General features: G+C 50.3%; 1 protein-coding gene across 1 annotated transcript in view; it reads left to right on the forward strand.

The window, feature by feature from the left end:
• The window catches only part of LOC121289704 (VPS10 domain-containing receptor SorCS1-like), a 409,049-nt gene that overhangs the window by 249,010 nt on the left and 132,812 nt on the right, over window positions 1-27,227 (forward strand). The window contains exon 24 of the mRNA XM_041209328.1: window positions 8,180-8,287. Coding sequence (XP_041065262.1) covers window positions 8,180-8,287 — 108 coding nt within the window. The remainder of the gene's footprint in view (window positions 1-8,179; window positions 8,288-27,227) is intronic.

Below are 27,227 nucleotides of genomic sequence, written 5' to 3' on the forward strand. Positions count from 1 at the left end.
CTGGGCTTGAGCTGACCAGTAGAAAGTAACATTCATGCCACACAAATCCCAGGCAATGACCATCTCTAACAACAGAGAATCTAACCATCACCCCTTGACATTCAATGGCATTACCATGACTGAATCTCCCACTTTCAAAATCCTGGGGGTTACCATTGAGGAGAAGCTGAACTGGACCAGCCATATAAATACTATGGCTACAAGAGCAGTTCAGAATCCTTTGGCAAATAACTCACCTCCTGTCTCCACAAAGCCTATCCACAAGGCACATTTCAGGAGCGTGATGGAAAACTCTTCACTTGCCTGGATGAGTGCAGCTCCAACTCAAGAAGCTTGACACCATCCAGTACAAAGCAGCCCACTTGATTGGCACCCCACCCAGAAGTATTCACTCCCTCCGCCACCAACGCACAGTGGAGCATTGTGTACCATATACAAGGTGCACTGCAGGAACTCACCAAGGCTCCTTCAACAGCACCTTCCAAACCCAGACAGATACCATCTCGAAAGACAAGGGCAGCAGACACATGGGAACACCACCACCTGGAAGTTCCCCTCCAAGTCACTCATCATCCTGACTTGGAAATATATCACCGTCCCTTCACTGTCACTGGGTCAAAATCCTGGAACTCCCTCCCTAACAGCACTGTGGGTGTACCTACACCACATGGACTACAGCGATTCAAGAAGGCAGCTCACCACCACCTTCTCAAGGGCAATTAGGGAAATAAATCCACTGAACATTGTTTCCAGGATGTCACTGACCTCAGCTCCTCTGGAGATCTTCCTTCCACACCTTCCAACCTGATAGTCGCCCTACCTCGGACAGCCCGCTTCTACCTCCTACCCAAAATCCACAAACAGGACTGTCCCAGCAGACCGATTGTGTCAGCCTGTTCCTGTCCCACGGAACTCATTTCTCGCTATCTTGACTCCCTTCTCTCTCCCCTTGTCCAGTCCCTTCCCACCTACATCCGTAATTCCTCTGACACCTTACGTCACATCAACAATTTCCAGTTCCCTGGCCCCAACCGCTTCCTCTTCACCATGGACGTCCAATCCATCTACACCTCCATCCCCCACTGGGATGGTCTGAGGGCTCTTAGCTTCTTCTTCGAACAGAGGCCTGAACAATCCCCATCCACCACTACTCTCCTCCGTCTGGCTGAACTTGTTCTCACACTGAGCAATTTCTCCTTTAACTCTTCTCATTTCCTCCAAATAAAAGGTGGCACTATGGGTACCCACATGGGCCCCAGCTATGCCTGTCTCTTTATGGGGTATGTGGAACATTCCTTGTTCCAGTCCTACTCCAGCCCCCTCCCACAACTCTTTCTCCGGTACATCGATGATTACTTCAGTGCCGCTTCATGCTCTCGTCGGGACCTGGAAAAATTTATTAATTTTGCTTCCAATCTCCACCCCTCCATCATTTTCACATGATCCATCTCTGACACTTCCCTTCCCTTCCTTGACCTCTCTGTCTCAATTTCTGGTGATAGACTGTCCACCAATATCCATTACAAGCCTACCGACTCCCACAGCTACCTTGACTACAGCTCCTCACACCCCGCTTCCTGTAAGGACTCCATCCCATTCTCTCAGTTCCTTCGCCTCCATCGCATCTGTTCTGATGATGCTACCTTCAAAAACAGTTCCTCTGACATGTCCTCCTTCTTCCTTAACTGAGGTTTTCCACCCACGGTAGTTGACAGGGCCCTCAACCGTGTCCAGCCCATCTCCCGCGCATCCGCCCTCACGCCTTCTCCTCCCTCCCAGAAACATGATAGTGTCCCCCTTGTCCTCACTTATCACCCCACCAGCCTCCACATTCAAAGGATCATCCTCTGCCATTTCCGCCAACTCCAGCATGATGCCACCACCAAACACATCTTCTCCACCCCCCCCCAGCGGCATTCCGTAGGGATCATTCCCTCCGTGACACCCTGGTCCACTCCTCCATCACCCCCTACTCCTCAACCCCCTCCTATGGCACCTCCCCATGCAAATGCAAAATATGCAACACCTGCCCCTTCAGTTCCTCTCTCCTCACTGTCCAAGAGCCCAAACACTCCTTTCAAGTGAAGCAGCATTTCACTTGCATTTCCCCCAACTTAGTCTACTGTATTTGTTGCTCCCAATGCGGTTTCCTCTACATTGGAGAGACCAAACACAGACTGGATGACCGTTTTGCAGAACATATGCGGTCTGTCCAACAGCATGACCCAGACTTCCCTGTCGCTTGCCATTTTAACACTCCACCCTTCTCTCTTGCCCACATGTCCGTCTTTGGCTTGCTGCATTGTTCCAGTGAAGCTCAACGCAAACTGGAGGAACAACACCTCATCTTCCGACTAGGCACTTTACAGCCTTCCGGACTGAATATTGAATTCAACAACTTTAGATCTTGAACTCCCTCCTCCATCCCCACCCCCTTTCCGTTTCTTCCCCCTCCCTTTTGTTTTTTCCAATAATTTATATAGATTTTTCTTTTCCCACCTATTTACATTATTTTTAAATGTATTCCACACATGATTTATTTCACCCACCCCCACTAGAGCTGTACCTTGCTTGTCCTGCTATCCATTCTTAATTAGCACATTCTTTTAGATAATATCACCACCTTCAACACCCCTTTGTTCTACTGTCTGTGACATCTTTTGGTTATCTCCTCCTGTCACTGCCTGCTTGTCCCAACAACCGCTCCCCCCACTTCTCCCCACCCCGCCTTTAAACCAGCTTATATTTCACCCCTTTCCTATCTCTACTTAGTTCTGTTGAAGGCTCATGAGGACTCAAAATGTCAACTTTGCTCTTCTCCGCTGATGCTGCCAAACCTGCTGAGTTTTTCCAGGTATTTCTGTTTTTGTTAGGGAAATAAATGCTGGCCTCGCCAGCGACACCCTCATCCCATGAACAAACAAAAAAACAGTGCAACCATTTTGTGCACAAATGAAATGGTCCCACAAATAGAAATGTGATAACGACCAGGTAATGTGTTTTTGTGATGTTTATTGAGGGATAAATATTGTCCAGGACACCATGCAGGGATAATTCCCCTGTTTCTCTTCAAAATACTGCCATGGGATCCTTTATGTCCACCTGAGAGGACGTCTCTTTAGCACATCTGAAGGACAGCACCTGTAACAATGCAGCACTCCCTCAGTACTGCAGTGGATTATTACTTTTTGTGCTCAGGAGGATGACTTTGAACCCATGGCCTTACTTTGAGGTGAAAGTGTTATCGGTGAGAAATAGCTGACACCAAAGCAGCATGATAATGTTTGTTCCACATCCCAACCTCAAATACCCGGGGCAGGATTTTCCCCAACATCAAGGTCAAATGGAGGTCAGAATTCAGCACTTTTGGGGGAAACAGTCACTCAGCAGTGATTTTCCCTGAATTGGTCAATTAGTGGCTAGAACGTGGGCTCCGTTTAAGGAACGTAGGCTTTCAAAGCTGGAGGGCTAATAGGAGGCCCTCAGCAGTATACTGCCCTTTCAGGTAAGTAAGACAGAGAGCAACTCAAGATGGAGATTCCCTCTCATTTCCAATTATTTTATACTGGAAATTAAATCAGTGCCCCTGCCAGGCCATTATTGTGGAGGGAAAACCCCCAGCACAGAGTAGCCTGCAACTGCAGCTGAAGTCAGACAGGTGGGAGAGCCTCTGAGCCTACATGCCCCCACCAGGAGGGCATCTTCTGGCAGCTGGCCTAGTCATCCAGCCCTTCGAAAGCCTGGTAGCGCAGTGGTGATTTTACTGGAGCAGAAAGCTAGAGGCCCAGGGTAACCTCCTGGAGACATGAATACAATTCTCACCCCGGTAGCTGGGGGAATTTAAATCCAGTTCATCAAATATATCTCATATAGATGAATAGAAATCCACCTCAGAATTCTTTGACAGAGGCAGCAGCCCTACTGCCAGGGCCAAATCCACTTTGGCCAGTGGAAGATCCCCCGGGGGCGATATATTTCCTGGGACAGCCGATGTCAGTGCCCGCCATCACCTTCTCAAGGGCAACTAGGGACAGGCAATAAATGCTGGCCTTGCCAGTGAGGTTCACACCCCCAGAACGGTGGATCAGCCTCACTGCTCCCTCCTGCATTGTCTTGGGGGATTTCCGGTAGAATGATAATATTAATGATTCCACCCTAACCAGTAGCAAATTGCACTCTGTAAATCAAAGCTGCCTGTGGTAGTTTCAGCTTACCACCTACATTTGATGGCCGTGATTACATACTGAATATTTATGCAGTCGCAGCCTGATCAGTGTCAAACTGAGCTGGCGAGAAACTCCACACTTCAATCTGGAGCTCCGGCAGCTGTATGGAAGCCTAACATGTTTGATCATTACTTTTGTGGTGATCTAAACAAGCGGACAGGATGATAGCAAGCAGAACACATTTGCTGCCAGATCTTCACCCCACGTTCCTGAAGGTGTTGACCCATGTCGGTTGGGGTACAGATACATGGGCACTGGCTGCCTTCTTGACCCTTGCCCAAAGGGCCTTCGTCCAGATGACTCCTTGCATAATGTGTGTCACTGGGCTATTCACCGGAGGGTACATGCCTGATCCTGCCTTCATGCATACTTCCAGCAAGTGTGATGGGATAAGCATCAGGAGCAGGAATCCTGGTTGATTTTTCCCCCTCGTTGGACCAGGAATAGCTCTGGTCCACTTAATCGGTGAATCTTTACTCTGGCACCAACTTATCCTGGTGTTGCCAGTCACTTGCTACCATGTCCAAAAGACAGCTCTTGCATGAGACCAGACAGTGAGTGCTGGCTGAGTCCCTGACCCTTCAATTGATGGCAACATGTCTATCCATTCAGCACTTGATAACGACCAATGGATAGGTGAAGTGCTGAGTGAAGGAGAATCCAGCATTGACTGAGGGTGGGGGAGGGAGAGCCCAGTATTGACTGAGGATGGGGGAGTGGGGGAGCCCAGTATTGACTGAGGGTGAGGGAGGGAGAGCCCAGCATTGACTGAGGGTGAGGGAGGGAGAGCCCAGCATTGACTGAGGGTGGGGGAGGGAGAGCCCAGTATTGACTGAGGGTGGGGGAGGGAGAGCCCAGTATTGACTGAGGATGGGGGAGTGGGGGAGCCCAGTATTGACTGAGGGTGAGGGAGGGAGAGCCCAGCATTGACTGAGGGTGAGGGAGGGAGAGCCCAGCATTGACTGAGGGTGGGGGAGGGAGAGCCCAGTATTGACTGAGGGTGGGGGAGGGAGAGCCCAGTATTGACTGAGGGTGGGGAAGGGAGAGCCCAGGATTGACTGAGGGTGGGGGAGTGGGGGAGACCAGCATTGACTGGGTGGAGGAGGGAGAGCCCAGCATTGACTGAGGGTGGGGGAGTGGGGGAGACCAGCATTGACTGGGTGGAGGAGGGAGAGCCCAGCATTGACTGAGGGTGGGGGAGTGGGGGAGACCAGCATTGACTGGGTGGAGGAGGGAGAGCCCAGCATTGACTGAGGGTGGGGGAGGGAGAGCCCAGCATTGACTGAGGGTGGGGAAGGGAGAGCCCAGGATTGACTGAGGGTGGGGGAGTGGGGGAGACCAGCATTGACTGGGTGGAGGAGGGAGAGCCCAGCATTGACTGAGGGTGGGGGAGTGGGGGAGACCAGCATTGACTGGGTGGAGGAGGGAGAGCCCAGCATTGACTGAGGGTGGGGGAGTGGGGGAGACCAGCATTGACTGGGTGGAGGAGGGAGAGCCCAGCATTGACTGAGGGTGGGGGAGGGAGAGCCCAGCATTGACTGAGGGTGGAGGAGGGAGAGCCCAGCATTGACTGAGGGTGGGGGAGTGGGGGAGACCAGCATTGACTGAGGGTGGGGGAGGGAGAGCACAGCATTGACTGAGGGTGGGGGAGGGAGAGCCCAGGATTGACTGAGGGTGGGGGAGTGGGGGAGACCAGCATTGACTGGGTGGAGGAGGGAGAGCCCAGCATTGACTGAGGGTGGGGGAGTGGGGGAGACCAGCATTGACTGGGTGGAGGAGGGAGAGCCCAGCATTGACTGAGGGTGGGAGGGTGGGGGAGCCCATCATTGACTGAGGGTGAAGGAGGGAGAGCCCAGCATTGACTGAGGGTGGGGAAGGGAGAGCCCAGGATTGACTGAGGGTGGGGGACGGGTGGGAGAGCCTCTGTCCTTTAAAAACCTCCTTAAAGTCCATCTCGTCATTGTGGCTTCAGGCTGTCCCTGCTAATTGTGCTGTTCCTGGCTGTCTGCTTTTCTTACATTTACCTGTGCAGTACCTCAGAACACTTTGCAGTGCAGAATTGTTACTAGAGCTTCAAGTGATAGATTGTGAGGTGAGATTACATAAAGTAGACTTACTGTTCCTGGGGTATGAAGGTAAGGGATCATTTGATTGAGATTTGTAGAAACTTGAAAGGGAATTTTTGGGGATGAGGTCAAGACAAACCTTAAAATCAGAGCAGGGCCATTCCAAATCAGGACCAAGCTAGTCAGGACAGAATTAGAAAGCAATTCTTCACAAAGAAGATGCTAGAAGTGTGGAACTCTCTCCTACAAAAAGCACTAGATGCTGAACCAATTAATAATTCTAAATCTGAGACCAATAGATCTTTGCTTGTCTTGGGGATTGGAGGTTGCAGTGTCAAGGCAGGGGGATGGAGTTGAGAGTAAAGAGCAGCCATGATCTCCTTAAGTGGCAGAACCAGGTTTGAGGGGCTGAATGGCCTGCTCCTGTTTCTATGGGTGTAATTTCCCCCCCCACCCATCATGGGGGTTGTGTGGGGGTGGGTGGGCGCGGACTCGATTGGTGCCCCCGATCGGGTCCACGCTGCCATTTTACATGGGTGGGCCAATTACGGCCCACCCAGCGTGACGTGCACCCGGAAGTGCTGAGCGCCCCCTGTACGGGGGGGGGTGGGGAGAAGGTGGGGCGGGTTCCCTGAGTCGGGGCCTTCGCTCTTTCGCACATGGTTTAGGTTCCAAAACTTTTAATGAAGAAGAAAAAAAAAAAATTTTAAGACGTGACCCTCATGTGACAGTGTCACATGAGCTGGGACATGTCAATGAACTTTAATGAAAAATCTTATTTAATTTGTAAACTCTTCATGAAACCTCATCCCGCCCGTGGATGAGGTTCCATGAAAAATGCGAAGGCCGTCTGGGGTCTTTGCCTGCCCCCCACCCCGCCCCCTGCCAACCTTAAGGCTGGACAGGCGGCTTTCTCAATAGCCTTAATTAGCTAACTAATGGCCTTAACAGGCCTTTGACAGTTAGGCGGGTACCTAGCCGAGTTGGCTGCCTGCCCGCTGAATTGAAAATCTAAGAGATGCAGGGTGACGTTGGAATGCAGGCCCGACATCTCCGCATTTAACACCTCGGCGACCAGGCCCCTCCCCTGCTCACCGAGCCGAAGATTCAGCCCCGTGTTAAGAGGAACAATATAAATGAAAGATACTGTTTTGTTTCCCCTCCTCCAATATGACCGGAAGAACACTTGTTACTCTCGCCTGTGTGTAGCTAAAGGCTTCGAGAAGGGCATAGACTTGTCAGCCCTTTTTTGGGGGAGGGCTTGATCAGCTTTAGCTGGTTTTCTAGGTTGGCAGATCAAATCGGCCAAGAGCTCTTAATTCATTTGGACTTGTCTGTGATTTGGTGAAGTGCTGGGTGAGCGACTTATTGCGAATGAGAAAGATCACTGGACAGATTGGAATGAAGGCCCTTAAACGAATTTATCTCATATTTCCAGGCTACCATTGACAGCTGCCCATTACAGCTTCCAACGCTCACCGTGGAAACCGATTTCAGCTTCTCCAACCATGAAAAGAACAAGACTGATCTCATTCCTGTTTAAAAATAAGTGTGAAATTGTGTTTATTTTAAGAGTCGGGTCAATCAAAACAACCAAACATTAAAATCAAATATTTCAAATCCGAGCGACTTAAGACGAAAGCCTGTCCTGCCGGCCCCCATCAGCCTGCTGCTTTGATTGGCTGGCTGCAGTTTCCATGGTGATAACTAGAAGCCTTACTCTGGTCCTCATCTTTAAAACTACAAATCAATCAGAGAACCTCTGATAACACATCCAACTAACGTGTAGCAAGGGCAGGGTGATTATTACCAGTTTGCTCAATGCTTTTGCCACCTGCTTTTCCTTTACTCTCTAAGACTGCGGTTATTTTTGTTTGTTGTAACCAGGCTGAGTTTTGATGAAGGTCGATCCTGGAGTAAATACAGTTTCACCTCAGTTCCTCTCTTTGTAGACGGAGTCCTGGGTGAGCCTGGAGAAGAGACTCTGGTAATGACGTGAGTAGAGAACATTTTATTTCACTGTTCCAGCCCTTAGCAAAAAAAGAAAACAAACCCACACTTTCTTCCCCAAAAAACACATTTACTTCATAACATTTATAAAAGTGCATTATATGGTTCAACTTTGACATTACATAAAATGCAATATCATTTCTTTCAATATGTTTATGGCACTCTTGAGGTGCTTCACTGCACTTACAAATGCAAGTTACACGTTTACATTTCATGTCAAACATTCTCTGGTGCATATACAGCCCAAGGAGCTTTAAATGGTTTCCAACCCCTCGGCATACTATGGCGGGAGGAGGGCCTTAGACAGTGGCCTTTCCCCACTGAGTCTTTGTGGCAGCTGCCCTGACTTTTAATGCATCCCTCAGCATGTTGTCCAGGAGCTTGGGAATGTATCAGTCTGCAACACTCGATCGTGAACAGTTCTTTGCACTAGAAAACCAACCAGTTTCAGGCATATTAGTACGTTGCGTTGAGCTTCAAGAAATAACTTTCCTTAATATAGTGCCCTTCCTGACCCCCAAGACCAAAGCACTTCACAAAGCCAATGTATTACTTTTGAAATGTGGTCACTGTTGTAAGATAGGGGAACATGACAGCTAATTTGTGTGCACAGCAAGGTGCCATCAAACAGCATGGTTGGTTAATCTGCTTTTGGTGCTGTTAGTTGATGGATAAATGAGCACCCCGGCTCTTCTTCAAACAGTGCCATAGGTTATTTTTCATCCACTTTACGGGCTAGATGGGGCCATAGTTTTACATTGCATTCAAAAAGTGGCACCTCAGACAGTGCAGCACTCCCTCAGCACTGCATTGAAGTTTCAGATGGATTATGGACTTGAGTCTTTAGAGTGGTGTTTGAACCCAGGAGCTGACTCAGAGATGAGAGTGATACTACTAGGCCAACTAAACACATACAAGCACCCTGGCTGCTCACAGAATATTTGTTTGGTGAAGTGGTTGATGACGTGGGGCATTAACTTGTTCTGGTTTTATGTCAGGTTACAATTCCTATTCAAGTAGAATGCTGTTATACAGTTCTCACAGTCCCTGTGATGGATTCGGTACAATGGTGAGATTTAAGGCAAGAGGTTTGTGGACAGCATTAGATCCCAGAGCAACTTGCTCAGGAAACTTGTCACTTGCACCCCTGAGCTGTTCACACTGGAATATAATTTGCTTGCAAGGAAGACATGGGAACAGGGTCTACCCATGAAGTGTGTGAACTGACCCTCCACTTCTGGCACTTGGATTTGAATCCAGGCCAGAACTAGACTGGACAGAAAATTTTTCACCGGTAACTTTTGACTTGTGCTGACCCCAGTTCCAGGCAGACTCAGGTGCAGCAAGCAGACTGCTTATGATTCAGCACTGTTTAGCAATAAGCATTTGAGACATTATAGATTCTGAAGGAGCTTGAAGCGGTGACACTGAGAGGTTGTTTCCCAGGGTTGAGGAATCTAGCACAAGGGGGCACAGTCTCAGGACAAGAGGCCAATCATTTAGGGCTGAGAAATGTTGTTACTAAGAATGTTGTGAATCTTTGGAATTCTCTATCCCAGAGGGTTGCAAATGCCTCATCATTGAACATGATTAAGGCTGGGATAGACAGATTTTTGATCTCCCAAGGAATCAAGGGATATTGGGAGCAGGCAGGAAAGGAGAGTTGAGGTCAAAGATTAGCCATGATCATATTAAAAGGTGAAGCAGGCTCAAGGGGTCATATAGTCTACTCCTGCTCCTATTTCTTATATTCTAATAGGCTGGTGAATTTCAGGACTAGAATTTTCAGGAGCAGAAATATCACCTGATGCAGCAGGGCCTGAAATTGAGGCACATCGTTGGGCCAGACTAAAGAGAATGAGGCCAATCCTTGTCTGTGACTCTTCATCAGAACCCCGTCGGATGAAGAGTCATATTGGAGACGAAAGATTAACTTTGTTTCCCTCTCCAAAGGTACCACCAGACCTGCTGAGCTTTTCCAGTACTTTCTGTTTTTATTTCAGATCTCCAGCATCCTCAGTATTTCGCTTTTATTATGAATCGAAGTTCCCTCAAATGCTAATAAAGCCTCTGATTTCCCTTTGCTGATATAAAGATGTAAAGGAGCCAGAGAGGTAAAACATAATGTCGACATTTAGTTACTCTACAGAGGGAAACAAATGAAAAGGCTGAAGAAAGGAAAGTTGTAAGTCAGGGGGGAATAACTAAAGCAATTGCAGAATAAAGTAACCTACTTTGAGATTGAAAGCTGTGATCTCTGCTGCCTCTCATCTATACTAAGCGCTGCTCAGTTATATAGATAGGTTGGAGCAGTTAGGACTGTTCTTCTTGGAGGAGAGAAGGTCGAGAGGAGATTTGATAAAGGTATATAAAAGCATGAAGGGTCTGGACTGAGGAGATAGGGAAAAACTCTTCCCGTTGCTGGAAGGATCGAGAACAAGAGGGCACAGATTTAAGGTATTTGGCAAAAGAAGCAATGGAGATATTAGATAAAGTGTTCGTCACGCAGCAAGTGGCTGGGATCTGGAAAGCACTGCCGGGGGGGTGTACTGGAAACAGATTAAACTGAGAGAATTTGAGAGAATTGGATTATTATCCAAAAGGCGAGAGTGTTCAGGGCTATGGGGAGAAGGCCAGGAATTGGCATTAGGTACATTTCTCTGGAGAGTCGGCACAGGCACGATGGGCTCAATGGCCTCCTTCTGTGCTGTAACAATTCTGTGATACTGGAAACAACATCTCGGACTAACTTCTTAGACACACGCTCAGCAGAATTAGGAGAAATAGCCAGTTTGTAGTTTTCTACCGGGAACACACACACCAGGATCCAGAATTACTAAAAGTTAAGGCAAGTGACTTAAATGAAAAGAAAGACCCACATTTATGTAACGCCTTTCATAACCTCCCAAAGTGCCTTATAGCCAATCAAGTGCTTTTGAAGTGTTGAATGCACATCTGGGGACACAAGAGGGAACTGCAGTAAAAATGGAATTTGCAGCGAGTGATAAAGGAGAGAGAGTGAAAGTTAAAATATTTTCGTGTGTTTAGTGGGCACTCAGAAAGGTAAATCACACTGGACGGTTTGTTACAGCTGCTGGAGAAAGCACCTCACACTGAGGGAACCCGAGCGTTTGATGATCACTGGAACCTGGAGTAAAGCAAGGTTGTTGAACGACCGTTTCTTTTGATCACCTGTTGGGGATTGGACTGTGACCAAAGCAGCGAGAAAAATGTCCCACTTACTGTCAACTCTACAGGAGTTCCAGAAAGTAGAACCACTTTACCGCGCAACACTCAGGCTGACTGTGTTTCCCCCTTCCACTGATCACCGATGCAGTGAGCACAAGCTGGGATATGCTGGGCCGAATTTTAAACTGAACTGAATATTACAGCAGCTTCTGTGATTTTGAGGAACCGCTCGGGGCATTTCATGACGGTACAGCACTCGTAAAGAAAGACCCACATTTATGTAACGCCTTTCATAACCTCCCAAAGTGCCTTACAGCCAATCAAGTGCTTTTGAAGTGTTGAATGCACATCTGGGGACACGAGAGGGAACTGCAGTAAAAATGGAATTTGCAGCGAGTGATAAAGGAGAGAGAGTGAAAGTTAAAATATTTTCGTGTGTTTAGTGGGCACTCAGAAAGGTAAATCACACTGGACGGTTAGCGAGTCAGTACCCTTACCTACATCTTTTTCCATTAATATTTCCCTTGCCACAACATAAGGTCAGTAGGGATATAGAAGTGGTCACTTGACTTGCTATTACCTAGTTTAGACTTGCAAGGAGCGATAATCTCCAGTTGCTGACCCCCCACCTCACCCCCGACACTGTTTGGTGGGATTTGGGCCTCGTTAGCACGGCCAGCATTGGTTGCCCATCCCTAATTGCCTTTCGGGGCAGTTAAGAGTCAACCACGTTGCTGTGGGCCTGGAGTCACACGCAGTCCAGACTGGATAAGGACGGCGGAAATCCTTCCCTAAAGGACACGCGTGAACCAGATGGGTTTTTACAGCAATTGATAATAGGTTTAGACCAGCGATTTTAAAAAAAATAATGAAAGCTTTTTACGCTCCTGTTTAACACGTCCCTGCTCATGTGACAGAGCGTGTTTACGTTGTTTTAAAAACCCTAATTTTTATTGATAAAAATCCTCAGCTCCCTGAAGCCTCAGGGAGCTTTTACTGCGCTCACCCACGTGCATGCGTAAATATCAGCTCCCGCGTTCCTCCCCCCGCCCCCCCACGCCGGCAGCGCTAAGCGCACGTTTCACGCTAAGTGCGCGTTTCACACTGAGCACGCGTTTCACGCTGAGCGCGCGTTTCACGCTGAGTGCGCGTTTCACGCTAAGCACGCATTTCACGCTGAGCATGCGTTTCACACTGAGCGCGTGTTTCACGCTGAGTGCGCGTTTCACGCTAAACACGCATTTCACGCTGAGCGCATGTTTCACGCTGAGTGCGCGTTTCACGCTAAGCACGCATTTCACGCTGAGCACGCGTTTCACGCTGAGCGCGCGTTTCACGCTGAGCGCGCGTTTCATGCTAAGCACGCATTTCATGCTGAGCACGCGTTTCACGCTGAGTGCGCGTTTCATGCTGAGTGCGCATTTCACGCTAAGCACGCATTTCACGCTGAGCGCGCGTTTCACGCTGAGTGCGCGTTTCACGCTAAGCACGCATTTCACGCTGAGCACGCGTTTCACGCTGAGCGCGCGTTTCACACTAAGCACGCATTTCACGCTGAGCACGCGTTTCACGCTGAGTGCGCGTTTCACGCTGAGCACGCATTTCACGCTGAGCACGCATTTCACGCTGAGGGCGCGTTTCATGCTGAGTGCGCGTTTCACGCTGGCTGTGCCCATTAATTGGCTGGCCAGCAGTTGGTTTCTTGGCCGTGCCTACACCCACCCAACGAGGGCACAGTCCCCCCCGCGGTCACCATTACTGACTCTAGCTCGATATCCCAGATTTGAGGGGCGGAACTTTCCTCTCTGGCCCACGGCGGCTTTCGTTGGTGGGAGGGGCCGGAAAACTTGGGGGCAAGGTCAAAAGCCCCCCGAAACCCGCCGGCACGAAAGCAGTTTGGAATTTTCCCCCTCACCGCTTTCCTGGCGCGCTGATGGTGAGTAAGGTCCCCTGCAAATTCACGGCGGCGAACCCATTTGCATGGATTACCGTCTCATGAATGCTCATTAAAAAAACGCTGCTCACCACAATCACGTGAGCCCCTCCCAACCCTAGCGCCATATCGGCGGGAAATTCGACCGGGTCCGAATCACGTGTGGACACAAGTGGCGAGCATCTGTTGGCTGTCACTTCTCTCGTGGCTTTGAGGCTCCTCACCGAAGGCAGTCAGACGCTTACACTGGCGGGGGTGTAGGTTTGCGAACTTCACTCTCTTCCTCCATTGTCCGGGGAGGTATTATTTGGAGGCTCAGTTGTGGCAGCAACACAAATAGAGAACAGCGTTGTGACCAGGAGGAGTGGGAGGTGGGTGGGGTGGGGGGGGGGCGGGGGTTGGTGGTGAAGAAGGGAAGGAGACACAGGGAACAATGGGCAAAGGTGGGGGGGGGTTGGGGGAAAATGAATGGCAGGCAGAGGGGAGAGCAAGGTGAGACTGGGGAGGGATCGGGGCTGTGGGGGAAGCTGGAGCCAAACATGAAAGTCAGGAACAGAAACAGAATTAGCTGGAAAAACTCAGCAGGTCTGGCAGCATCGGCGGAGAATAAAAGAGTTGACGTCTCGAGTCCTCACGACCCTTCGGCAGAACTGGGTTTCCAGCATCCGCAGTTTTTTGTTTTTATATGAAAGTCAGGGACCACAGGCAGAGTAGGAGTAGGGGCTGGCGTGGGGACAGAACTCCACGACCCGGATTTCAGCCTTCAGCGGCGGTGGGCAGGAGCTGACAGGAAGCCGACCACCGCCCGCGATCGGGGCCCGACCGCGATTTCAGGCCGGCGGAACAACTAAGGCCCACCCAGTGTGAAGCACGCGCTCAGCGCTGCCTGTGTGTGTGTGTGTGTGTGTGTGTGTGTGTGTGTGTGGGGGTGGGGGGGTGGTGGTGGGGGGGGGGGTGTGCAGAGGAGGGCGAGCGGGGAACTTCACGCACGTGCGCAGGAAATGAAGATTTTTAAAAATAAAAATAGAGAATGTTAAATTGTTAAAAAAAAATATGTCCCCTCACGTGTCTCGGTCACATGAGCAGGTACAAGTTACTAATGAGGTGTTTAAATATTTTACTTAATTTTTAACTGCTGTCGGAGATCTCACCCCGCCCGTGGATGAGGTTTCCTTAAAGAACCCAAAGGCCGCTTGGCCCTTTCGCCCGCCCTCCAACCGTCAGGGCAGGGCAACATTCAACTCATTTTTGACTTTAGTGGCCTTAATAGGCCTGTTCATTGTTGGCGGGCGGGCGCGAGTGCGCAATGAGGTCAGGCGCGCGTCCCAAGGTCATTGCGCATCATTTTACACTCGTTCAGGTCAGGCACACCTGACAAGCTAAAAATTCTGACCCACGAATTGGAGAGGCTCCCGAGAATATGAGGGGCGGGGGGGTGTGGGGGGGGCTGTTAACGTCATTTTGGCACTAGCCGGGTAAGGCTTGCACTAAGACTCACGGAGAAGGGAGAGGAGAAAGGATTGCACATGAGGGAGGGTTTGCACAGAGACTCATGTGGAAGTTGTGGGGGGAGGTGTTGGGGGAGCGATGGGGGAGGAGGAGGTGGAGGAGGAGGGACAATGTGTTGTCAGGAGTCAGGAAGGAATGTTAGGCCCAAAGAGAAAGACGGTGTTAGTCCCTGGTCTGGGGCCAAGTCGTCAGGGTGCCAGGGTGAAGTCAGTCCAGGAGCTTAGCGAGCCACCCTACAGTGCCGTGCGTGGCTGGCATGTGGTAGACCTGCTCCAGGGAGGGGCAATGGCTCTTTGCTCAACTGGCAAAAGGCACAGTTTGGTGTGCAGGGCGTGGTCACGGATTCTGTGTCTTTGGCCATGCTCGTGTCTGTTTTGGTGCTGGGCTGCAGGTGGGATGGCCAGGGTTAGGGAGAGCATCTGCAGCACATAAAGGGTGAAAATGTAATGTGGGGGTGGGGGCAGCAGAGTGGTATGTGAAACTTTCCCACGGGCTTGCAGGTCCCCGCTAGACGTGACCATGCATATAGCCTCGAGATGGGGAGGGGTGAGGTCCACACTGAGCATTGGAACATCTACAGTTGTGGGTTCAGGTAGGAGGGTTGAAATATCCACAACCATGACGATGGAGCCCTTGATTACTGGGGGAGGCTGGAGAATAACAGGAGGAATTTCTACCTGCACACTGTGGGGTTCCAGGGAGACCGGAGGGACAGTGACAGTCATGGAAGGAGGGTCGAGGCTGTTCTCCTGGTAGAATCTGAGTGCCACCATCTTGTCGGGTCAAAGTTATGGCGCAGTCGGAAATCAAAACTGGAAAACAATCCGGACCGGAGAGGTTGGAGTCAGTGTGGGAGGAGCCCAGGCTGCATGAGGAGCCCCATTTCACAGGGCAGACTCAATCTGCTTGCACTGAAAACATTGAAATGAAGTCGGAGCTGAGAGAAAAGTGAAAGATCTCCTTGGGAAGGTTCCATTGGAGCCATTGCCATTTTTAGTGCTTTAAAGAGAGCAGGAGTCACTGGTCTCACAAAACAGTCACTCTACTGCAGTATTAACACACAGGAATGTGAAAATTGGGAATACAGGCAACTGTTAAGGAGGTGCAGCTGCTGCATGTATGGCAGATCATCAATCAAAGCCTCTAATGTGCTTTCCCCAATCTGCATGGCTAACGGGCCAAAGGGGATCCGTTCGTTACTCCTGTGCAAGTTACCTTTAATCAGTGTGCCCCTTCTGAGGTGGGAGGAGTGGGTTTTATAAGGTGGCACATGTCATTAAGGCATCCAAACCTTTTCCAACCTGTGTGCGATTGAAATGCTAAGTGTCAGGGTTGGGGTCTTGGTCATCTCACTCGGTGAGTTTGCGCCCCAGCTACAAGGAGGTCTCAGTGACAAGGCTAGTAGCACAGACGCAACTCAGTGCCATGACAGTGCTTGTCATTTGCGAGTGGGAGCTTTCCCCCGTGAATCATTAATCTGTTATATCTATCATTCCACAGAGAGAAGGAGGAAACAATAAAGGTGCCTGGGCTCCATGCTGCCTTCTGCCTTCCATGGTGCTTATGGAATGGAGGAGGAGAAGAAGGGCCCAATATCACCGAGCGCAGCTTCAGGGGGAGGCCCCGCCTGAGGTCCAGGGTCTAGGGGAGCCCCAGGAACAACCAAAAGATGAGGAGGTTAGACTGTCCCAAGCAGGCAACTTGCTCAATCAAGGGTCTACCTCACAAGACTCTCCTGTCTGTAGATGAGTGAGAGACAATACCACACACTTGTACACTTGTCCAGAGATCAGGTGGATCACGTCTTCCACACTCTGTTGGAGGATCTAACGTCCTATAGACAGGTAGGACATCCCTTGCCTCTGGCCCTGAAGGTCACCATTGCACTCAATTTCTTTGCTTGCGGATCATTCCAGGGATCCACAGGGGACCTGTGCAGTATCTCACAAGCTGCCACACTTAATGCATCAAGGAGGTGGCAGATGCTCTCCACGGTCAGGCTCATCATTATATGAGGTTCACAGTTGATGAAGGTAGCCAGTCTGCTAGATTTACTGGTTTTGCAGCTATCTCAGGCTTCCCTAGAGAACAGGGTGCAATCGATTGCACACATGTGGTACTGAGAGCTCCATGGCATCAGCCTTTGATGTTCATTAGCTGGAAAGGCTTCCACTCCATCAATGTTCAACTGGTGTGCGATCATCGGGAGCACATCATGCACGTTTGTGCTAGGCACCCTAGCTCATACATCCTGAGTCACTCCCAGGTGCCTCACATATTCAAAGGACCTCTATGAGTACAGGGCTGGCTGCTTGGGGATAAGGGGTATCCGCTCATGACACCCGTGCGTTGCCCTCAGAGTGCCTTGGAGGAGAGATACAACATGGTGCATAGCTCCACACGATCCATTATCTAGCAGACAATTGACACCCTGAAAATACGCTTCCAATGTTTGGACCGCTCAGCTGAGGCTCTGCAAACGCTCCTGAGAGGGCATCCTGCAGAATTGTGGCCAGTTGTGCCCTTCACAACCTGGCACTTCAAAGGGGGATGATCCCATGCTGGAACGAGACATGGAGGGGCCTGACAGCTCCTCGGACGATGAAGAGCAGGAGGGCCAGGAACCTGAAGAGAAAGATGAGGATCGGTTTCTACGCTTCTACATGACAATGTCATTGAAGAAACATGTTGTGAAAGACGTGGACGTGACACATTGATAGCCTCAAAGTTCCAGGAGGAGTAAGGTGCGGGCAAGGGGAGATGGCCACATTCATCCTGTTCCTTAGCGCCATTGCGCTGAAAGGGATTTACAACCAGTCACATCAACAGCAAGTTCAGCATTTGGACTTGCACCTTCAACCCTCATGATTCACCAGGCCAAGATCTCTGGAAAGGACAGCGGTGAACCCTGTATTGACGCGCTCTGGAAGGTGAAAGTCGACACAACAATGCAAATGCTGCATCAAAGAACATGATGCAGCTGTGGCCACCTTAATGGGAAACTCCAGCAGGCAGTGAGATGAGCGCACAGTTGCACATATCGTCACCTTGTCAGGTCTTGTATTTTAGCACTACCACTGAGAAGACACGACTGCAGCTATCCCTTCAGGCTACTGAGCAGCCCTCACACAATATTGACCCGCAAGCAATAAGGGCTACAACTTCATTTAGCGCTCACTTACAAGAAAAATTTTGACACATCTCCATGATGTCGCACAAGGATTCAGTAAGTATCTTGGTGGTTGGAGCTAAGAAGCAACAGGGGCAGAAAACATCAGTGGGAGTTGTCTAAAGGCCTCCAAACAGTATTAGTAAGGTATAGGACAGCATTAAACAGGAAATTAGAGATGCATGTAACAGTAATCATGGGTGACTTTAATCTACATATAGACTGAGCAAACCAAATTAACAATAATATTGTGGCAGATGAATTCCTGGAGTGTGTACAAGCTGTTTTTTTTTAGACTAGTACATCAAGGAACCAACCACGTAACCAGCTATCCTAGATTTGGTATTGTACAAAGAGAAGGGGTTAACTAATAATCTTGTTGTGCAGGTTCCTTTGGGGAACAGTGATCATAACATGATAGAATTCTTCATTAGGATGGAAAATGAGGTAGTCCAGTCTGAAACTAGGGTCTTAAATCTAAACAAAGGAAACTATGTAGGTATGACACATGAGTTGGCTAAGATAGAATGGGGAACTTCATTAAAAAGAATGATGGTAGATAGGCGATGGCTAATATTTCAGGAATGAATGGATGCATTTCAATAGTTATACATTCCTTTTTGGTGCAAAAACACACCAGGAAAAGTAGGCCAACCACAACTAACAAAATAAATTAAGGATAGCATTAGATCTAAAGAGGAATCATATAAAGTTGCTAGAAAAGGTAGCAAGCCTGAGGATTGGGAGCAATTTAGAATTCAGCAAAGGAGGATTGATTAAGAGGGGAAAAATAGAGTATGAGAGTGAACTTGCAAGGCACATGAAAGCAGACTGCAAAAGCTTCTACAAGGCTGTAAAAAGAAAAAGATTAGTGAAGACAAACATTTTACAGTCTGAAACCGGAGATTTTATAACAGAGAACAAGGAAATGGTAGAGCAATTAAACAACTACCTTAGCTCTGTCTTCATGGAGGAAGACACAAATAACTTCCCAGAAATGCTAGAGAATCAAGTGCAGAATTTTATCTTCCGTGGGTGGACATGGGCCTGACCTGATCGAGTGTAAAATGGTGCAAGATGGCGTTGGGCGAGCGTCCCGACATCATCCAAGGTGAGCAACCTTCAGGTTGGCGGACACATGTGGATGTCGGAGCTGGGCCCACCATGAATTAAAAGGCCACTTCAGGACATTAAAAAGGCAATTGATCTTGATTTTTCATTGCCCGTGTGATTTCGCACTCGTCACACGGGCAAAACGGGCAGGCGGCCAGCCCACTATTAACAAAACCTCATCCAAGGGCAGGATAAAAAGGGTCAGCAGCATTGCCAGTGTGAGCAGTGAGGAGTTTAGGAGATAGTTTGCTGCTGGTTGCTTATTTGAACTTGATAGTTTCACCTCTGTTCAGAGCTTCATTCTTAGCATTTCCAGGCTTCATTCCAGGACTCATTGGTGTCTCCAAGGTCCCCGGAGGATTCAGTCTGTTTGGACCTTTCCAGATATCAGACAGCCTTCCCTTACCCTGGTCATGGGGATTGTGGTCTCCGCTGGAGGTACCTCCTCTGAGGAGGAAGAGAGGGGCAGAAGGGAGAGGAGGCCAGGTGTCCCAGTGCAGCCTCCAGGGGAGGGACCTGTGGGAGGAGAGGCGCAGGCACAAGGGGCACAGGGTCAGCAGGTAGTCCAAGGCAGAATGGGCCGCAGAAGATGCCACTATCCTGCTGCCAGGGTTTACAGATGGCGATGCAGCTACCTCAATATGTCTGAGGTGAAATGCCAAAGGAGGCTCCACTTCTGCTGGGAGACAGTGACCCCCATTTGTCAGATAATTGGACCTGAGCTCACCCTCCAACAGTGTGGGTGGACACCCCATGCCAGTGGCTCTGAAGGTCAAGGTGGCCCTCAACTTCTGTGCCTCCAGCTCTTTCCAGGGCTCAGTGAGGGATCTGTGTGGAGTCTCCCAATCAGCTGTCCACAGTTGTGTCAAGCTGGTGACAGAAGCTTTGTTCAGGTGGGTACTGACCTTTATTCATTCCATATGGACGAGATCAGCCAGGCTGAGTGAGTCAAACAGTTTGCAGTGATTGCTGGGTACCCCCACGTCCAGGGTGCTATAGCCCACACGTGGCCATCAAGGCTCCAGCAGATCAGCTGGGTGCCTTCATCAACAGGAAGGGCTTCCACTCCATGAATGTGCAGATAGTGTGTGACCACAGGATGCTGATTCTACAAGTCTGTGCAAGGTACCCAGGCAGCTCCCACCACACCTACATCCTCAGACACTCCCAGGTGCCGAGGCTCTACAGTGCTCCAGCCCGGCTGGATGGATGGCTGCTGGGTGACAAGGACTATCTATTGAAAATGTGGCTCATGATGCCTCTCCGCCACCCAAGAACAGAGGCCGAGCAGCGGTATAATAGGAGTTGTGCTGCCACAAGGGCGATGATAGACGGGACCACAGGTGTTCTAAAGTTGTGCTTCTGATGCCTGGACTGTTAAGGGGCAGCACTAAAATACCCCCCAGAGTGGGTGTCACTGATAGTGGTTTCATGCTGCGCTCTCCACAATCTGGCACTGGCAAGGGGGGCCCCACTGGAGGAGGATGTTGACGCAGCTCCACAGGCCACAGAGGATGAATCCAGTGGTGAGTCAGAGAGGAGCAGAGTGAGGAGAACGCTGAGGGCGTAGAGGGAGATCTCTGTATCCTTCAGGGAGGCAGGGACACCAGGGACACCTTGATCCAACGCTCCTTCAGGCTGCCAAATAAACGCTACCACCTCAGGCCAGGGCTGCTGCCTCCATTCCGGGTGTCTGAAATGAGCCTTTCATTTGAACCCAAAGTCACTCAGTGCCTGTGCAATAAAATTTAGAGCCATTTGCATCCAGCGTTACACACGGGTGTATCCTGCACCAAAACTTAAAAGGTGAAGTATACTCAAGCCATTATGACAAAAGCAAATTTTGTCATAACAAATGAACATAGCTACATCTGGTGTTAATGCCCACACCAGTAAACATATAAACAAAACATGGAAAACCAAAAGATTACTTGTGAGCAGTCCCTCTTGTGCTCCTGGTGCCTTAAACTTACATTTGCGAGTCTTGGTGCCCCCACCCCCATCGCTGGCACCGGCACTGCAGACAGCTGCTGACTCTGGTGTCTTGTTGGCCTTGATGACCTTGGCGGACATCCTCTGGCCAGTGGAGCCTGTGAAGGCACGGCCTGGGAGGGAGCGGCCAGTGCCATGACTGGCATCTCCCCAGTCACCGCGGCCTCATCAGGTGCCAAGTTCCCTGGCAGAGGGGCGGAGGAGCTGCTGCTGTCATCTAGATTGCCTGAGAGGAGCCCACGAATACAAGAAGCAGGTCGTGTGCCAACTTCAGGTCACTCTGGAACTCCCTGCTCACCATTGATGGACAGGCACTTAGCTGGAATACTGGGTGCCTCATTCATCTCCCACACTGGCACTGACCACCTGATGTCCTGAGAGCAACCCCAGGAACCCCTGATTCTGTCCCTGGAGCTGCCTTTCCATGAGAGTCACCACTCTGTCAAGTGAGGAGGCAGTGTGCTCAGCTGTGAGGGTCAACACAGTGCTCATGCTCAGCATGGACCCCTCCACAACAGAGACCATGGCACGCAGACCGTCATGGATCTTCACCAGATCATCCTATACATCCCGCTGGACATCCACATCTGCCGCCTAATGGACAACTCCAGAGGCTCATCATCTGCCTTCGATTCAGCATCGTCCTGGTCTCCAGCAGTGCTCTGACTGCCGGCACCCTGGGCACTCTCTGCCTCCACCTGTTCCTCAAGCGAGTATGAAGTGGCCTCACCAATGTGCACCAACACTCTAGTCACCAATCTAACATCCACCGAGGTGCTGGTATCTGCACTGGTGCCTGGTTCAGAGAGCGGGTGTGACACAGGTGCATCTAAGGCCCAGCAACCCTCTGGCATCAGGGCTGGTTCTGTAGGGTCCTGAGAATGAGTGCATACTGCTGAATCTAAGGGAGAACAACGACATATCGTTAAGTCATCACATTGTCATTTTGCATGCCAGGCACCCTGGTGAGACAATGGAGGTCTCCATCATGGTGCCCTCATCTTTCAATGATCAACGGGGACTCCAGGCTTGAGGCTGCCATTAATGATGGGACTACACTAGAATGTTTGCACAATGTGAACCTCTCCCCCCTGTGCACTGCACTCTTAGCTCCGCCAGAGCCCCCAGCCTCTCCAGGATTGGCTGCCGAGGTGGGCGGTGCCTCTCCAGCTCCAAAGCGTCCATTTCAAACCTCATCATGATTAGGAGGTTTTGGGGGGGGGGCTCTGCCTGTCCGTGACCTTTCTATGTTTTTATGGCTCACATTCTCCTGAAAGGACAGAGGAGCAGTGATGAGTCCCCTCTCTACCTGCAGCGCCATTTCAGCCTGGCCAACCCCAGCTGAGGAACCCCTCGCAGGGCACATCCGAGTCGTGGCCCTCGAGCCGCAAGGCACTCAGTCCAAGCAGCCAGGGCTCACCCCCTTGGCCGGCTCTGGCATCTTTGGCAGTTGGCACTCAGACTCAAACAATCCTGAGCTCTATGGGGGATCGGCCAGCCCTTAACACACTGATCCATGACAACACGGTATTCACCCATGCCGAGCACAGTAGGTCATTGAACCTTCTGCGGCTCATGGCAAAAGTCATGGCTGCTGACCTCGGCTGCCACCTCCTCCCAAGCTTTTTTGGTCTGGCTGTGCCCACCACCCTCCCCCCACCCCCCACCAGCCCTGGGAACGAGGGTGTCCTGCCTGACACCCACCTCCTCCACGAAGACCGTGACTGAGAAATCGGGGACTGAATGTCTACCCAACTTGCCCTCCCGCCTGACCTCTCCAGCCGCCGGCGAGGCCACTGCTCCAGTCTCCAGACCGAAGAAAGATCCTCCCCTGGAAGCCTTCAGGGAGCTGCCTCTGCCCATTTTGAACCACCCACCAGGCCGCCATTAGACCCGACGGCCGACAGGCCCTCATCCCCGCCCCGGCCCTTCCCGACCATTCGGGAGACGCGTTTCACGCTGGGCGGGCCTTAATCGGCCAGGCAGTGTGAAATTGCGGCCATGGGCCGATCACAGTCAGGGTCCTGTTCCCGGCTGCTCCTGGCCTGCTGATCACACACGCCCAACAAGGGGAAAATTCAGGCCCAAGTGTTTAGTGAGAAGGAGGAATTGCAGGAAATTAGTGTTTAAAAATTAGAAATTACTAGAAAAAAGTACTGAAGAAATTAATGGGACTGAAAGCTGATAAATCCCTCGGGCCTGATTATCTACATCCCAGGGTACTAAAGGAGGTGGCCATGGAAACAGTGGATGTTATCTTCCAAAGTTCTATCGATTCTGGAACAGCCCAGGCAATTTGGAGGGGGGCAAGTCTAACCCCACTATTTATAAAAGGAGGGAGGGAGAAAACAGGGAATACAGACTGGCTAGCCTAACATCAGTAGTCGGGGAAAATGCTAGAGTCTAGCAGCGAAGGTTCACCAGACTGATTCCTGGGATGGCAGGATTGTCGTATGAGAAGAGATTGGGTCGACTAGACCTGTCTTCACTGGAGTTTACAAAAAAAGAGAGGGGATCTCTTTGAAACATACAAAATTCTGACAGGGGTGGACAGACTGGATGCAGGGATGATATTTCCTCTGGCTGGGGGAGGGTCTAGAACAAGGGGTCACAGTCTCAGGATATGGGGTAGGTCATTTAGGACTGAGATGGGGAGAAACTTCTTCACTCAGAGGCTGGTGAACCTGTGGGATTCTCTCCCACAGAAAACTGTGGAGGGCAAGTCACTGAATATATTTAAGAAGGAAATAGATAGATTTCTAGACTCTAAAGGGGTGAAGGGGTGTGGGGAGAGAGTGGGAGTATGCTGTTTAGATAGAGGATCAGTCATGATCATATTGAATGGTGGAGCAGGCTTGATTGGCTGAATGACCTCCTGCTGCTCCTATTGTCTATGTTTCTGTGTTAACATGGCATGAACGTGAGGCTTACAAAGAGAGGTATCACTGACGAGGAGGATGGCTCACCCTCGTTAGAAGAGGGCACGTATATGAATATGCACAATGCCTTCAAATGAACCAAACCATTCTCAGTGACATCAAATGTAGTTACAAAAGTGCACGATTTATACAGTGATCGAGCACCCGTGAACCAGAAGTGATGTCGGCGACGTTAATATTTCTTAATTTTCCTAACCCTGGCACCTCACTTTGTTGTGGCCCCGACATCCACAGCAGAGGTGGGGGCAGCCTGCTGACTGCTGCACCCTGTTGCCTGCAATGACCTTGGAAGATGTCCTCTGGGGGCCTGGCCTGCCAAGGGTCTCCTGCTCAGGGGCAGTTGAACCCTCCTCGGCCTGAGCAGCTGAAGCTGATGGGGTCCACAGGCAGAGGGGATTTGGAGCAGCTGGACACCCTTGGAGTGTCCCGTGTGGAGGCCCCCAGGGCGAGCAGATGACGCTCTTTCCCCCTGTGGGTGCCCGAGGGCCCCTCCCTGACTCCTCGAGAAGAAGGGGCACCTGGAGGGAGGTCAAGGTGGCCCACAAGCACCACCCCCCCCACCGGCCCTAACCTAGCCGCTGATGGATCCCACCAATGTCTGTAGCCATGGAGTGCAGGCCTGAGTGCCCACCCAATGAAACCTGTAGCACCAAGATCTCCAAGGCAGTCGCCATCCTTCCCATGGTGACCGCAAGGCACTCGCATGTCCGAATCATGACATCAGACAGACGCAGACGGACTCCCCCCGCCCTTCGCTCTGGTCGGCTGAGTGACTCTCGCATCTCCACCGGCTTTTCCGCCACCCGTTGTTGCATCTCCAGCATTGTGTCCGTGGCCGCTCGCAGATTCTCATCGTCTGACTCGATCCAGTGAGTGCCAGGGACCTGGGCTGCTGGAAGGTGTTCTCCAGAAAATGACCCCGAGCCTAATCTAGAACTATGACCCACCGGGGTGTGTGTCTCTGCGCTGGCGGAGGGTGTGGGTGAACGCAGTGATGGATCTTCCTTGGATAGCTCCTCAGTTTCCTCATCTGAGGTGGGCGGAGGGGGTGGGGCTTATGTTGGCCCTACTTCTCTGCCTGGACCTGCTGGTGCCTGTAAAGAGGGAGAAGCCAGACTTAATTCATGAGCAGGCAGAACGAAAGATTGCTTGCCACTCTTTATGAATGTCAGGAGGTGATCAGCTCATCTGTGCTAGGATTCTGGGAGAAGCCAATCTCACCTTCCCCCACACCAGTGATCCCTGTCCTCCCAAACCAGCTCAGCAGCGTCCTCCTCAAATTCGGACGGCTCTGCGAGGTAGGCCGTCCCCTCCTCCCGTCTGGGATCTTTCCCTCCTGTTGTGTGCAAGCTTGGACTGCAGGAAGAGGAAAGGAAGGAATGTGATGGGAAGGGAAAGAGCAGAGATTGGGATAAATGCAAGCCTCCCGCCTATGGTGAGCCACCCGCAGAATGGGCTGAGGATGTAAGTTTGTGCAGCCTGATGGATGAGCTGGGTGGTGATGTGAAAGTATCCGTCAGATAGTCAGTGCTGATATGCGTCCCCTGCTAACGTGCAAAATCCCTGAAGAATGTAGCCCTTTGAGTGCATGACGCCATGATGGGAGTGTGAGACTGGAGTGAGCTGAAGACTAACTTCACCTGGCGGAGGGGGATGAGATCATACATCTCCTTCCTGCACTGGATTGCACTGCGGCAGTGGCTGCCAGCTGTGCTGACCTGATTAGCTACAGCTTCTCAGGCCGGAGCAGTGAGGCTGGCGTACCTCCTGGGGCCATCCCTTGGGTAGAGAGGTTGGCTCTGGGTACTCCTCTTATCAAAGTGTCGAGGGTGTGGTGGCTTAGCCTCAGGGCAGCCTCCTTCTTCTCCTGCGTCTTCTCGAAGGGCGGAGGGTGAAATGCGTGTGCTCGGGTGGCGTTTAAATATGGCACCCAGACCTTCGACCCCATTAGGGAATGGCAGGGCAGCCAAATCAGTTCCTGACCCGCCAGGTGACTTGGGGAAATACTTGCTTGCGCATAATTAATAAGTTTTCCGAGCGCAAAATTGGGCGAAATTTCCCGCCGCTCCGACCAGTAGGAAACACGCAACAGAAACCGCCTGCCATGGTACTTAGTTTCCAAAGTGGAAAATTCTCCCCATTAATTGAATTGAAATTGCACCAGCTGCCGTGGTGAGATTCGAACCCATTTGTTCCCAGAGCATTAGCTTGGGCCTCTGGATTATTACCATCCTAAACTACTCGTTGTGAATCTCCCAATCAGAGTTTCACTGGAACATGGGCGTAAGATTTCTGTAGGAATTCTCTCAATCTACTTCCATTATTTCAGCAGAATCTCAGCGGAAACCCTATGGAACGGATATAATCAGCTGTTTATGAGGTCTATTTACAGGCAACAGTTGCCTGGATCATTGCAGAGCATTAAGTGCAAACGAGGTGAGGGAAAATGTCCCACTGAAAGTCAACGACACAAAAACACTGGGACAACATAATCAAGAGCTTTTGTGCTCGAGACTAGACTTTTATTTTTCCTTCCATTGTTTGGTAGATAAGGCAAAGTCAGTTTATTGGATTTCTATTGAACGGCTTGAAAGGAAACTGTTAAAATACACACTGAAAATAGAATGATTTACCGCTGCTCAATACTTGTGTACGGTGCAGTGAGAAATGACAGTGAGAGAGAGAGAGAGAGACAAAGCTTTGTCTTTTCCACATCAGGCAGCCTTACTGATAAATGAGACATGGGCTGTGTCTGTACAATTCCAGTCTCTCTGATGTCCTATGAAGGAGCTCCAGAGTAATTGGAGTTAAACTACGTGGACTAATTTAAGATGTAGCTGATATCGAATTGGTTTTGTTAGATTGAACAACGCTTAATTATTTATTGGTGTTTCAACGTAACTTCAGTAACTAATGCATTGCTGTACATTTCAGTCTATTTATTTCAGCTGGTAATCTACCTATTAACCAACAGTCATTAGCCTCTGTACTGCGTACTGTATATGGAGGTGTGTCTTTTTAAGTATAAATTCTAATTCAAATATCACAGAGAAGGATACAGACTGTGAACGATACAATTCT

Source organism: Carcharodon carcharias, chromosome 17, assembly GCF_017639515.1.
Source record: "Carcharodon carcharias isolate sCarCar2 chromosome 17, sCarCar2.pri, whole genome shotgun sequence".
NCBI lineage: Eukaryota > Metazoa > Chordata > Chondrichthyes > Lamniformes > Lamnidae > Carcharodon > Carcharodon carcharias.